Source organism: Molossus molossus, unplaced genomic scaffold, assembly GCF_014108415.1.
Source record: "Molossus molossus isolate mMolMol1 unplaced genomic scaffold, mMolMol1.p scaffold_m16_p_10, whole genome shotgun sequence".
Lineage (NCBI taxonomy): Eukaryota > Metazoa > Chordata > Mammalia > Chiroptera > Molossidae > Molossus > Molossus molossus.
In genome coordinates, this window is record NW_023425345.1 from 42764430 (window position 1) to 42776954 (window position 12525).

Consider the following 12525-nt stretch of genomic DNA (forward strand, 5'->3'; position numbering starts at 1 on the left):
GTCTAAATGTTGTGTATCTGTGTGTTCCCTCTCTTAACGAGTGCTGTTAAGAGGTTTCTCCATTATATCGATCTTCTCTAGGAATCAACTTTTGTTTTTTGAGTCTCTCTCGTATGTCTTTGCATTATTTTTTCTCATCTTTTAATTTCCATTCTCTGCTTACTTTACAGTCTAACTCAGTTTGAGTTCTAACTCCATGTGATTCTTTTCAGTTATTGATTTTAATGTTCTGTTTTCCACTATGATTTCTTCTTAATCCATGAAATAAAATTGTTTTATTCTTATTTCTTTAATCTTCCAAGAACACCTGTCTTTGCGTGTGTGTGGGGTGTACTTGGGATGTCGGGGGTGATGCCAGGAGGGATTTCCCATCAGCTCACCGTAGTGTATTTTCTAGAAGTGTGCCACATGAGTGTTTGATGGGTTTCCCTTTTTTGTTTTTAATTGTGCAGAAATACATATAACACAAAATTTACCACCTAATTAACTATTTAGAAAATTTTAATTGTATAGCCCAGCCGGTGTGGCTCAGTGGTTGAGCACTGACCCGTGCACCAAGAGGTCACTGGTTCAATTCCTGGTCAGGGCACATGCCCAAGTTGTGGGCCAGATCCCCAGTGGGGGGCATGCAGGAGGCGGCCAATAGATGTTCTCTCTCATCGATGTTTCAAACTCTCTCTCCTTCTCTCTTCCCCTCTCTAAAATTAATAAAGAAAAAAAAATTTAATTGTACAGTTCAATAGTGTTAAGTATATTCACAGTGCTGTGCAAGCAATCTCCAAAACTCATTTCATTTTGCAAAACAAACCCCATACCCATTAAAAAATACTACCCCCTACTACCCCTCCCCCAGCACCGTTCTTCTTTCTGTCTCTATATATTTGACTATCCTAGGCGCCTCGTGTTAGTGGAGTCACAGGGTAGTTGTCATTTTGTGACTGGCTTATTTCATTAATCATTAGATCTTCAAGGTTTACCCATGAGGTAGTATGTGCAAGAATTTCCTTCCTTTAAATTAGAATAATACAGCACTGTATTATATATACCACACTTTGTTTATCCATTCATCCATCACAAACACTTGGGTTACTTCTATCTTTTGGCTATTGTGAATAGTGTTGCTCTGAACATGGGTATTCAAATGTCTCTTTAAAGCTTTGTTTTTAATTCTTTTGGATATATACCCAGAAATGGAGCTGTTAGATGACACATAATCGCATTTACAGTTTTCGTGAAACTGCCATCCTGTTTTCTACAGGCACAGCGCCCTCTTATAATCCCATCAGCGGTGCAGGCTTTCTGATTTGTCTACATCCCCCACAATTGTTATTTTATTTCATATTTTTGACAGCAGCCATCCTAATGAGCCGGAGACAGTATCTCATTGTAGTTTTAATTTGCATTTGCCTAATTATCAGTGATGTTGAGCAGTTTTCATGTGCTTGTTGACCACTTGTATTTCTTCTTGAAAGAGCTAAATGACTTTTTTAACAATTGCTGAGATGTAACAACACATATATAATTGATTACATGGGCAAATGGTTTTCATTATGTTGAAACAATTCAGAGTTTATCAAAATCATCATACTCTCTCCATCTGGTGTCTTTTCAGGAAACAGCTGTGGTCAGAGATCAGGATATGGGGCTATGAACTGCCTTGACACTTGATCCTGAAATATCTGTACATGGCACATTTCATGTGTAAATCCAAAGTAATGGGAGATTTTGCCCTGAGAATCCCATTGTAGGTATTTGTATAAAACCTATCAACCAACTAATAAACAAAAATATAGTGAATGTTATTTAACTATACAAATGGATATTCTATTTTAGAATTTTTTCATGGTAAACACATCCTGCCTTTTTTGCTTTCTTTCTAGCACGACCTATTTTTTTTTTGGTACAGAGTTTGGGATTTTTCTAAATATTGTACAAACACAAAAGTCCTTTATATATTGTGTTTAGTTCTTTGTATTTTTCCTACTTAGGTATTATCTGTGCTTCACTTTTCTCTAGTATTGTGTGCAGTCAAAGAATAACAGTACAAAAATATAAATAAAATGTAAGAATACATTGAAATAAAAGAAGCAATATATATTTCTATTATAGAGTTATATACTTTGTTATTTGTGAAAACTAAGAACAAAACTCCTGTTTTAAAGCCCCTGACCTCTAGAGCTTCTGACAGTAAGAGAAATGTCTAATTTTAGCGTCTCCACTCCATTAGTCAACATTTCTGTAACTTTAGAAGTTAATCTTGTGAAATACATAAACAAATTTCATAATATGCTCATAATTCTAGATGAGTAACTTTCAGGTTTTTTTTCATCGAAAAGGAATCATAAGGGTTAAAATGATAAACTATTATATCCAGAAATATTTAGTCACTTAACTGCCTAATGAAGCTTGGCTGATGAAAATTATACACTAGGTGCTTCTAAAAGAAGCTCTTTTCAAGCTTTCATTTAAGTAATAATTGAGTTTCTTTATACATATTTCTTTGTAATCAGTGTATTTAAAATATGGTCTGGATTTTCACTCAACTGTCATATAATTTACTTCTACTTTTTTTGGAGTAATTCCCTAATAAAATGATTAATGATAACTAGTATAATGACGAATAATGATACATTGCACTTTATAGCTCCTACGAGATACAAGTACTTTATTACAGATTTCATTACCTTCATCAGTACTGTGAGGTAGACAGTATTCTCTTTATGGCGATTTAAAATACAAAAATGAAGTTAAAGCCATGTTGAATACTATTTATATATTTCTGTGACCATGGATATGAATATTAGTTCATAAACGTGGGGAATATTTGTTGTACACAAATATTTCACTTATTTGCCTAATACAAACCAATGTCATCTGTCAAAAAGAGAAAGATTTATAGCTTCCCAGACTGGTTACATGCCAGTGATTACTAATGTTTATCCTCATTTTGCTAAATTTCATTAAACTCCAGTGAAGGACTCTAAGAAAATAAGGGTTCCCATGAAAGAATTTAAAGACATTAATTCGTTTTGATTTCACAATCTTCGATCTTTCACTTAAGTTTGGGAATCTGAATTACTGACACAGTTCAACGATATGCACTGGGGACCAAGTGCCAGAACCCAGGATTCCCTGCCTCAGGGGCCAATTCCTACAGCACAGGGCGGAGGTGGCCCTGGAACCCGGATACCCTACTGTCTAGGTGTGAACACTTTTCACTCCAAGTCTGCGAAACACTGTTGCAATGTTTTACACCAGCTCTCATCAGCATATGCTGCAAAGTAATATAGTTATATCATTGTGAACATCGTTTAAGAAGATCAGTTTAAAAAAAATACAGTTCTTGACAGGTAAGTGTAGTCACTTTATAAGTCTAAAAATAGTCTCCTGCCCTGGGCACCGTGGCTAAGTGGTTAGAGCATCAGCCTGCCCAATGGAAGGTCACGGGTTCGGGTCAAGGACACCTACCTGGATTGAGGCTTGAACCCCAGCCCTGGTCAGGGCGTGTGCAAAGGTAACTGATCAATGTGTCCCTCTCACATGGATGTTTCTCTCTCTCCCCCTTCCCCCATCCCTTCCACTGGAAAAAATATCCTCCAGTGAGGATTAACAAAAAATATAAAAATAAAAATAGGTGTGCTTGTGAAATTTTACTGTATGGTCTTACACAGTGTAATGAGTGACCGACATACCTGCCCCAGGCTGCCTCATTTGTAGCGGCTTTATTGACTGGAACGCAGGAGGAGTCGATGATAGCTGATTTGTTCATCTTGTAGCAGAATCCGCAGTCTGGATCCAACATACATTCATTACAGTAACTGTAAAATGACAAGGGTGACAGTCATGTTAGCTGAGACAACTGGTGCTCCCCCGCACCTTCCACTCTGCTTGCAGTACATGTGGGTCCACGAGGCTGGGTTCGGGGAAGTGGCAGGTGATGAGGCAGGTGACAGCTGGCAGGCCACTCCCTCCTCTCCCCTCCGCCTGCAGCACCTCTGGAACCCACTCTAGATGAAAGAGCTTCGGTCTGAGCCACTGGATAGAGAAGGGCCCTAGTCAACCTGCAGCCAATAAACTAGGCTTTCCTAAGCCACTGGGATGTGTTACCCAAGTGTAGACTGACCCACGAAACTGGTTCCAAATTATACTAAAGTATTTATTTCTCTTGTTTCCATCATCTACCACATCTTTCAAAAATGCTAAATAGCCCTGGCCAGTTTGGCTTAGCGGTTGAGTGTCGGCCTGTGGACCGGAATCCCGGGTTAGGCTCCCGCTAGGGGCACGTACCACAAAAAAAAAAAAAAAAAAAGAAAGAAAAGAAAAAAAATGCTAAATATATTTTTCCAATATATACTCAAAGAATGAAACAAACAGTGTCTAAAGAAAAAAATTAAAAAACTAAAATACTACCATCCAGATAACAGTCACTGTTAACATCTTGGTGGACACCTGTACTTTAACAAATATCTACCGAGTATCGAGGATGTGTTATGCTTAATTTAAAAGAAGTGGGTGTAAGAAAAAAGGATAACTTTTCTCTAGGTTAATTACATCTCCTGGTTGGTTCACAGAGCCCTACTCAATTAATCACCGCTCACCTAACAGCAGTACCCTAACGGGAAGCAAGTTCTAAACAGGGAAGACCCTTTAGAGAGCAGGGTCTCCAACCTAAGCCCGCACACAGGGTGCTTGTGGAACGCGGTTTCTTGCTGTCACACTCATCGGCCAGACCACTCTGGAGCACCTCATACATGGCAGGCACACGCAAGGCTCTGGCGAAACTAAAATCAGTAAGACAAAGTCCCTGCTCCTTGGTGGATAAAAGGCAAGGATGAGAAACAGATACACAAGTAAATAATGGCAGTGTCAGAGAAAATAGGACAGAGGTGAGCTCATTCACCTGTGATACCTGAGGATCACATCAGAGGTGATGTTTGAACTGGATCATTGAAGAAATTTACCAGTTAGAGGGAAGGGCACTTCAGAGACCTGCTGATTTTACAATTAAAGATCAGTCAGTACAGACTTTTCAATATCTACTGTGTACAAGTAATTATGCAATAGAGTGTTGGGGAGAAACAGGGTAAGAACTAGTCTAAGTTATCCGGAAAATATGTGAATCCTGACTCAAAATCAAAATACTCCTTCAATTCATTTAGCTAAGTGGGAAAATCCTGGCATTGTTTAAAAACCAGATGGTTATCATTTGGGCCTCTTTCTGTAAACGTTTCCTTTGCAAACAGCCATCCCTACTTTTAAATCAGACTTGAGCCCTACACTGAAAGCAAAGGCCTTTCAAAAGCCTGCTGAAAGGTCAATGCGTTTACAGAGGTAAATGTAAAGCCGTCCACACCTGTGAGGAGCAAAACAAACACAGCCACAGAAAGCATTAGAAGTCCCCAGAGCTTCTGGCGTTGAGAGCTCCTCCGGGCTGATTTGGAAAGGAAGATCATTCTTACTAGTACTTTGTTTGGTTACTCTGCCTATATAAAGTGGTCTCCATAACCCTGATTGTTCCAATGGCTTTGAATGGTACTATGTATTAGGGAAAGGTCAACTCACATATTGGTAGAGAAATGACTCTACTTTCTTTTAAAATAAGTAACTCCTATAGAAGGCCCAAAAATGTAATGATAAAAACTAACAGTTGCTGAGAACCTACTGTATATACGTGGCTGACATATGGGGTGTTATCCATAATGCTTTACCTCTCCCATCACTCATTCAAATATCCAAACCTGACCACACCCCCATTCTTCCAGCTTGCTTAGTAAACTGCTCTGCCACTATCATTCATTCAAAAAATACACGTATTTCAACATTTCCTCTGTGCCAGGCACGGTTCCAGGGGCTGGGACACACTTGTGGACAAAACAGATTCCCTGCGCTTGAGGAGCTGACTTCTATTAGACCTCCCGCTAATTGGTCCCTCTACTTGCTCCCTATTCATTAGCTTTTTCTTTTCTTTTAGTTCCAATCCTCATTGAGCTTGTTGACCATGGCCCATCAGTTCAACCTCCTATATTTCACTGACCATTTATTTTTCCATCACACCCATCTAGCCCAAACCCTAGCCATATATGAATGCAAACAATTGCCTTTCTGTGCCTGTGCCCACACACCCAAATGCAACTGGAAGAATCACACAATAGGCAGATCAGTAGTTCCTCTACAATACCAGTCTCAAGGTTCCTCAACGCAGCGGTTCTCAACCTGTGGGTCGCCTAAGACCATCGGAGCACATATTTCCGATGGTCTTAGGAACCGAGACACCGCTCCTCTATCTGTCTCCAGGCAGGTCCGCCCACATACAACATGAGGAACAGTATTAAAGGGTCGCGGCATTAGGAAGGTTGAGAACCACTGCCTATAGTGGTTAAGTGAAATTCTTAATCATTTTTTCTAGCCAACTCCAGACAAGGGCTATTTCCACCACCCTACACAGGCACTATTCTTCAGATCTCCAGTGCTCCTGTTCCCTTTCCTCTCTGCACATGTCCTCAGCTCCAGCTTTACAGAGAAAAGAGGTAAGAGTGGTAAAGATGGGAACATTATAATCTTACTGCAAACCATCCTCCTTTGTTATGCTCCAGTTACAAAGAGAAACCTGTTCTTAACCTAAGACCAACCGCTCTGTCTGGACTTTCATCCCATTCCACCTGTCGGCCCTATCAGACCCCCCTGTTGATGGCTCCTTTTCACTCTTACACATCCACTGCATTAAGGTAGACTAGGTTTTCGATTTGATATCTTTCTTCTTTTTTAATGTAGGCATTTATAGCTAACAAATGTCCCTGTAAGCAGTGCTTTAGCTGCAGCCAATAATTGACATGTATGTCTTCATTTTTATTCTTCTCAAAGTATTTTTAATTTCCCTTGTGATTGCTTCTTTAATCCATGGGATTAAGGAGTATGTTGATTTGCATATATTTGTGAATTACCCAAATTGCTTTCTTTAGTGTTTCCTAGTATCATTCCAATGTGACTGGGGAACATACTTGGAATGATTTCAATCCTTTTAAAATCTACTGAGGCTCATTTTATGGCCTGGCATATATATATATATATCATCTACCCTGAGCATCCCTTGTGCACTTAAGAAGAATGTGTATTACGCTGGTGGTGACATATTCTTCAGTTATCTGTTATATCTAGATGGTTTACAGTAATTATACCAATCTTAGCTCCTTGGTTTCTAACAGGCTTCTCCTCCACTTAACTTTGTCTATATCCTGGAAATTATCATCATCTAGAACAGGGATCAACAAACTACAGCCCCTGAGACAAATTCCGATCAATTAGGTGGCCAATTTATTTTTAGAAATAAAGTTGGACTGGAACATGGCCATGCCTATTCATTTACCTACTTTCTGTGACTCCCTTCAAGCCTCAAGGGCAGAGATGAGAATTCTAAAAGAACCCATATGGCTTGCAAAGCCACAAATATTTCTGTCTGACCCTTGACAGGAAGTCTGCAGATCCCTGATCTCGAACTCCTATGCAGCCCCCATAAGCAGATGTGGAACTACTTTCCTTCAAGATCTCTGGTTTCCTTACTCCTAGGGCAAATGCTCTTCTACCTTACAGATCGTCCGCATGCCTTCCTGATCCTTCATTCACTTCATGGCTCTGTGTCCTCCTTGGTCAAACTTTCATAGTGAATCCCTTTACTCTCACCAGATCTTCCAAGTCTTTGTATTTAAGTCCTTCTGTCTGTCACCTTATAAACTTTTATGTTTGAGTCTTTCCAACCATCTTTCTTCTTTATTTTTATTTATTTATTTATTTATTTATTTATTTATTTATTATCCTCACCCGAGGACATTTTTGCATGCATCTTCAGATAGAGCAGGAGGGAGGGAAGGGGGAAGAGAGAGAGAGAAACATCAACGTGAGAGAGACACATCGAGTGGCTGCCACCCACACGACCCCAACCAGGGCCGGGGACAAACTGCAACGGAGGTACGTGCCCTTAGCGGGAACCGAACCCGGGTCTCTCTGGTCGGCGGACTGATGCTCTAACCACTGAGCAAAACCAGGCAGGGCCATCTTTCTTCTTTCTTTCTACCTCTAGGACTCTGTACTGGTGGAGAATCAACACAACAGGTATATCGATGAAACTCCACCTCCCCGCACTCAACCGCAGCGGAATCCTCACTCTGCCGGCAACCTTGCACCTGGCCCGGGTCAGTGACAGACCCACTCCCACAACTGATCCCCAATATAACCACGACTCGCCTCCAACCTCAGTCCTCAGTCCCAAACAAATCGGTTAGAAGATGACCTTATACTTCACAGTGAAAACTGAAGGGACTAGGCACAAGTTTTCTCAACTTTCAACTCAGACGTGAACAAAGATACCTATCCTCACCTGTTCCTCCAGGCTTTGAAAAGGCTATTCATAGAGCACCCCTTGACCAGGGCTTTCAATCTCAATCCCTCTGGACTTCACCAGGACCAATACCATGTCCCACTGAATATTTTCTTCTCTCTATTTATTAAAACCTCTCTCAGCACTTACCCCATGGTTTATGTGCAGGCTCAAGCCTTCCCCATATTAAAAAAGCATAAAAAACTGTCCTTTCTACTGCTCCATACTATCCCTCCATACTAGTTTGTAGGGGTCATTCAGTGAACAGAGGTCAGGTATTAATGAGGGTCAAAATCCTTGCCATCCCAGGGAGTGGGCCACTGTTTGGGAACTGCTGTGACCAACGCTTATCTGGGACCTAGAATTGTGTTTTCATCATATAGATGACTTTATGGCAAAATTCTGGCGTCTGTAACAACATTTCTAACTTTGACTTGACATTTAGTAATCTGCTAATGGACCTTTTACAGAGAGCACCTTTAACAAATGGCATTAAAAAAGGAAAACTTCTAGAAGGGGCTATTTTTTATTCATGATTTGCTCTTTAAGGCTTTCTTGAACATGACCTAATGAATTTATGTAAGGTTTTCTAAATATAAAGCTGAGAATTTAAATATATTGGTGTCAAATCAATGTTCATAAGAATGTTCTATGCACAGATTAAAACTTGTTTTGTGAATGGCCGAGTGGGGTGTTAGGCCCATTGATCTCCTTTCACAGTATGATTTGGGGTGAGTTCCAAATTCTGGACTTCAAGTTTTCCATCCCTAGAGAACATGATCTCCAAGAACTCACCCAGTTTCAAGATTCTACATGAAGGAAATGACAGAAATACATATATTCTAACTCTAAATTCACTCAGATAACGAACAGTGTAAAACATATAATGTAACATCTTACAAATATTTCATGGGCAAAATTATAGATGTGACCTCTTTTAAGAAACACTAAATTTACAAAAAAAAAAAAGAATTAAGAAGGTATTTACAAAAGTACTATGCTTTATTAAAGAAATTGCTGAATGAATTAAGTAAAATGGGGATTCCACCCTATTAGGACAAAATATTTTCAGTTTGGAACAAATCAATATGTAGTACAATTGATGGAGATGGGCCTCCTCTTTGCTCTCTGCACAGCTTGACTGCAGAAGTTATACTGTTCTCTCCTGACTGGTTTGCAAAATAGCCTGTGAGGACCCAAGAGAAAAGGCCCCACTTACCAAGTCCTTATCTGTAGCACCCCATGGCAGGCTGGATTCTCCAGTACAAGTGTATCATAGAAGCAAAGTGTAACAGTTCTATAAATCAAGGTATTACCATATCATTAGCCTTGGGGGTGGGTGGGGTGCATATGTGAGTCATTTTTAGAATGAAATAAAAAGAAAGTAAAACTCTTTGTCAGATGGTAATTGAAACGGAGCTAGGGTTTTCTGTTGCCAGAGGCTAAAGCTGCCATTTGTGAACATCCAATCCACAACCCAAATGGAACTGCTTAGCAATTTTGATAATTCACTCTGAGAAGCACCAGCTACAGGGCCGATTTCCTTGAAGCCTGAAGAAAAGAGCCATAGAAAGAGAGGGCCCTCTCTTAAACTACAGCCTGCAAAATCTCATAGTAAAAGTCCATTACACTGTTTGGAGAGAATTTGTGATAAACAACTGTGCCCAGAATTCACACTATTGTTCTTGAATATGGATACGTTCACTTGGGGAGATTATACAATAGCCAACAATACCGCTCTTCTATGGATGGGAACTGCTCGGGGAACTCATGCACAGCATCCAGAAACTCTAATAGGAGATGTGAAAATACCTGATTTGGACAATAATTACAATTAGAACGAAACCAACCTGCTAGCTGAAGGGAGGGAAGATAACATTTTAATCTACGACCCTTCTTTTTAGAAAGGGAGAAAAATAAGGATTCCCATAGTTAGGAAAAAAAACAAAAAACTGGTTCTAAAACTTTAAAATGTTTCCAATTAAAGTAAAAAGGAAGAGAACCGAAGGCAGCTAAGTGTCTAAGGCAGAGAAAGGATGGCCGATTTTCAGTGAATCAATCGTTTGCGTGTTTCATGTGGCACCCAGGGTCTTAACTGAATGTGCTCTCTTCTTTCTCCTGAGAAAATCCTTTAAAAATTGATTTGGGTTAATTCAGAACATTTTTATTTTCTCCTCTGTGCAGTCAAGTATGAACTCAGCCCTCTAGAAAACGGCCCATTTGTTTTTAAGTACGTCTCATTAAACCTAATGAGGTGGAGTGTTATGAACAGCGTTCGGTCTTTGCAATGCCTGTCGCTGGTGTGGCCTAAGTTTCAGGAAATCTTCGGTGGCAAACGCAGGTGTTAGGATGATCCATTGCCACAGATTCGCGCTCGTTCTCTGCGGGTGGCGGTGTTTGACCACTCACTCCTCAGGCGTCAATTGGCCACTAACTACTCTGTGCAATAATGTCACCGTTTCCTGTGACAGCTATTCCCAACTTCCCTCCTCTTTACCAACCCCTCCTCACTCCTAACTGTCCCTGCTGCTTTCAGCAGGTGACTTGGAATCCAATTCACCAGAGAACACCCTTCCCGGGGGACAGCCTGCCTGGCCTGGGGCCCTCTTTGGACTCGACTTCTACGTGAGTGCTGCGTAGGACGGCAGGACACCTGCCTTCTCTGTGCCAGAGTGTGGACCTCAGGTGACTCCCTCCCCACATGGGGACTAATGTAAACACAGAACTCATGATAACTGAACAAAAATTCTGGGGGACGTCAATTAGCGGTTGGAAATTAAAAATTGGGGGATCTACTGGTTCCGATTTCACAAAGCAAGTCATGCCTCACCACCCCATTGCAGCTGCTCTCACAGGGACTGCCGGTGATCTTGTAATCTTAATTTACTGTCCTGTGTTAAAATTGTCTAAAACATTTTCCTCTTCACTGAAACCTTCTCATCCCTTGACGCTACTCCCTGTGCGGTTCTTCCGCTGCTCAGACCGCGCCGTAGATTCTGCTCCCTCTGCTTGGCTTTCTCCTTCGGCTGAATTCTCAGCAGTGCTCTCTCATCGCTGTACACTTTCAGTGGGAAACGTCGGCCTCACTTGACCATGACTGTCATCAGTACACTGAGACTGCACGACCTGCTTCTCCAGTTTGTTTCTTTTCCCCAACTGCCAGACCCGTATTTCCAGCTGCCCCATTTTCTGGATGTTTCACAAGTACATCAAACTCAACACAGCTCAAGTCCAATCATTGGCTTTCCTGCCTAACCTACGGCTCTTCTGTGCCTCACAATTCCAAGACCTGAGAATGCTGAGACCACTCATATTTAAACAGCCGCAGCACCATCAAGCCTGTCTCCAAGGTATGGGTAGCTCCTCCACTCACTGTTCTTACCATCTCTCAGCTTAACTTTGACTTGAACTTGCCACCTGGCACCTGAACTCTTCCAACAGTCTTCTGACGAGTCCCTCTGCTTCGAGGCTCCTTCCACTCCACCTTCTATACTGCCTTAAATCGAACTTGGTCAGCCCTGGCGTTTGGCTGAGCAGTTAAGAGCATCGGCCAGTAGACCAAAGGGTCGTGGGTTCGATTCTGGACAAGGGCATGTATCTTGGTTGCAATTTGGTCCCCGGCCCTAGTCAGAGTCATGAGGGAGGCAGCTAGTCAAGGTGTCTCTCTCACAAAGATGTTTCTCTCTCTCTCTCACCCTCCCACTTTATCTGAAGATAAAGAGAAATATCCTCAGGTGAGGATTTAAAAAACAAAATCTAACTTGATCAGACCTCTCTGCCATTTAAATCCTGAAATAGGTTTCCATTGCCTGCAGGACAAAGACCCAACTCCTCACTAAGGCACCATCTAGCCCCCTCTCTCGTCTCGTCCATCTTTTCTTGCCATGTCTTTGCAGATGCCATGCATGGGCTCTCGCCAGCCCATTCAAACTACAGGATTCAGCTACGACCTGCTTTTATGTTTTTCCTCCTATTGTTCACTCTGGATTATTACCTTTTTTTTTTTTTTTTTGGTGGTACGTGCCCCTAGCAGGAACCAGACCTAGGACTCTCTGGTCCATAGGCTGATGCTCAACCACTGAGCCAAACTGGCCAGGGCTGGATTATTACTTTTCACCTTTGTTTTCCTACACATTTGCTTCAAGACTCATATG

General features: G+C 41.2%; 1 protein-coding gene across 1 annotated transcript in view; it reads right to left on the reverse strand.

The window, feature by feature from the left end:
• SLC2A13 (solute carrier family 2 member 13) overlaps positions 1 to 12525 on the reverse strand; it is a 322426-nt gene that overhangs the window by 56174 nt on the left and 253727 nt on the right. Inside the window, exon 7 of the mRNA XM_036252063.1 lies at positions 3693 to 3818. Within this exon, the coding sequence (XP_036107956.1) occupies positions 3693 to 3818 (126 nt within the window). The remainder of the gene's footprint in view (positions 1 to 3692; positions 3819 to 12525) is intronic.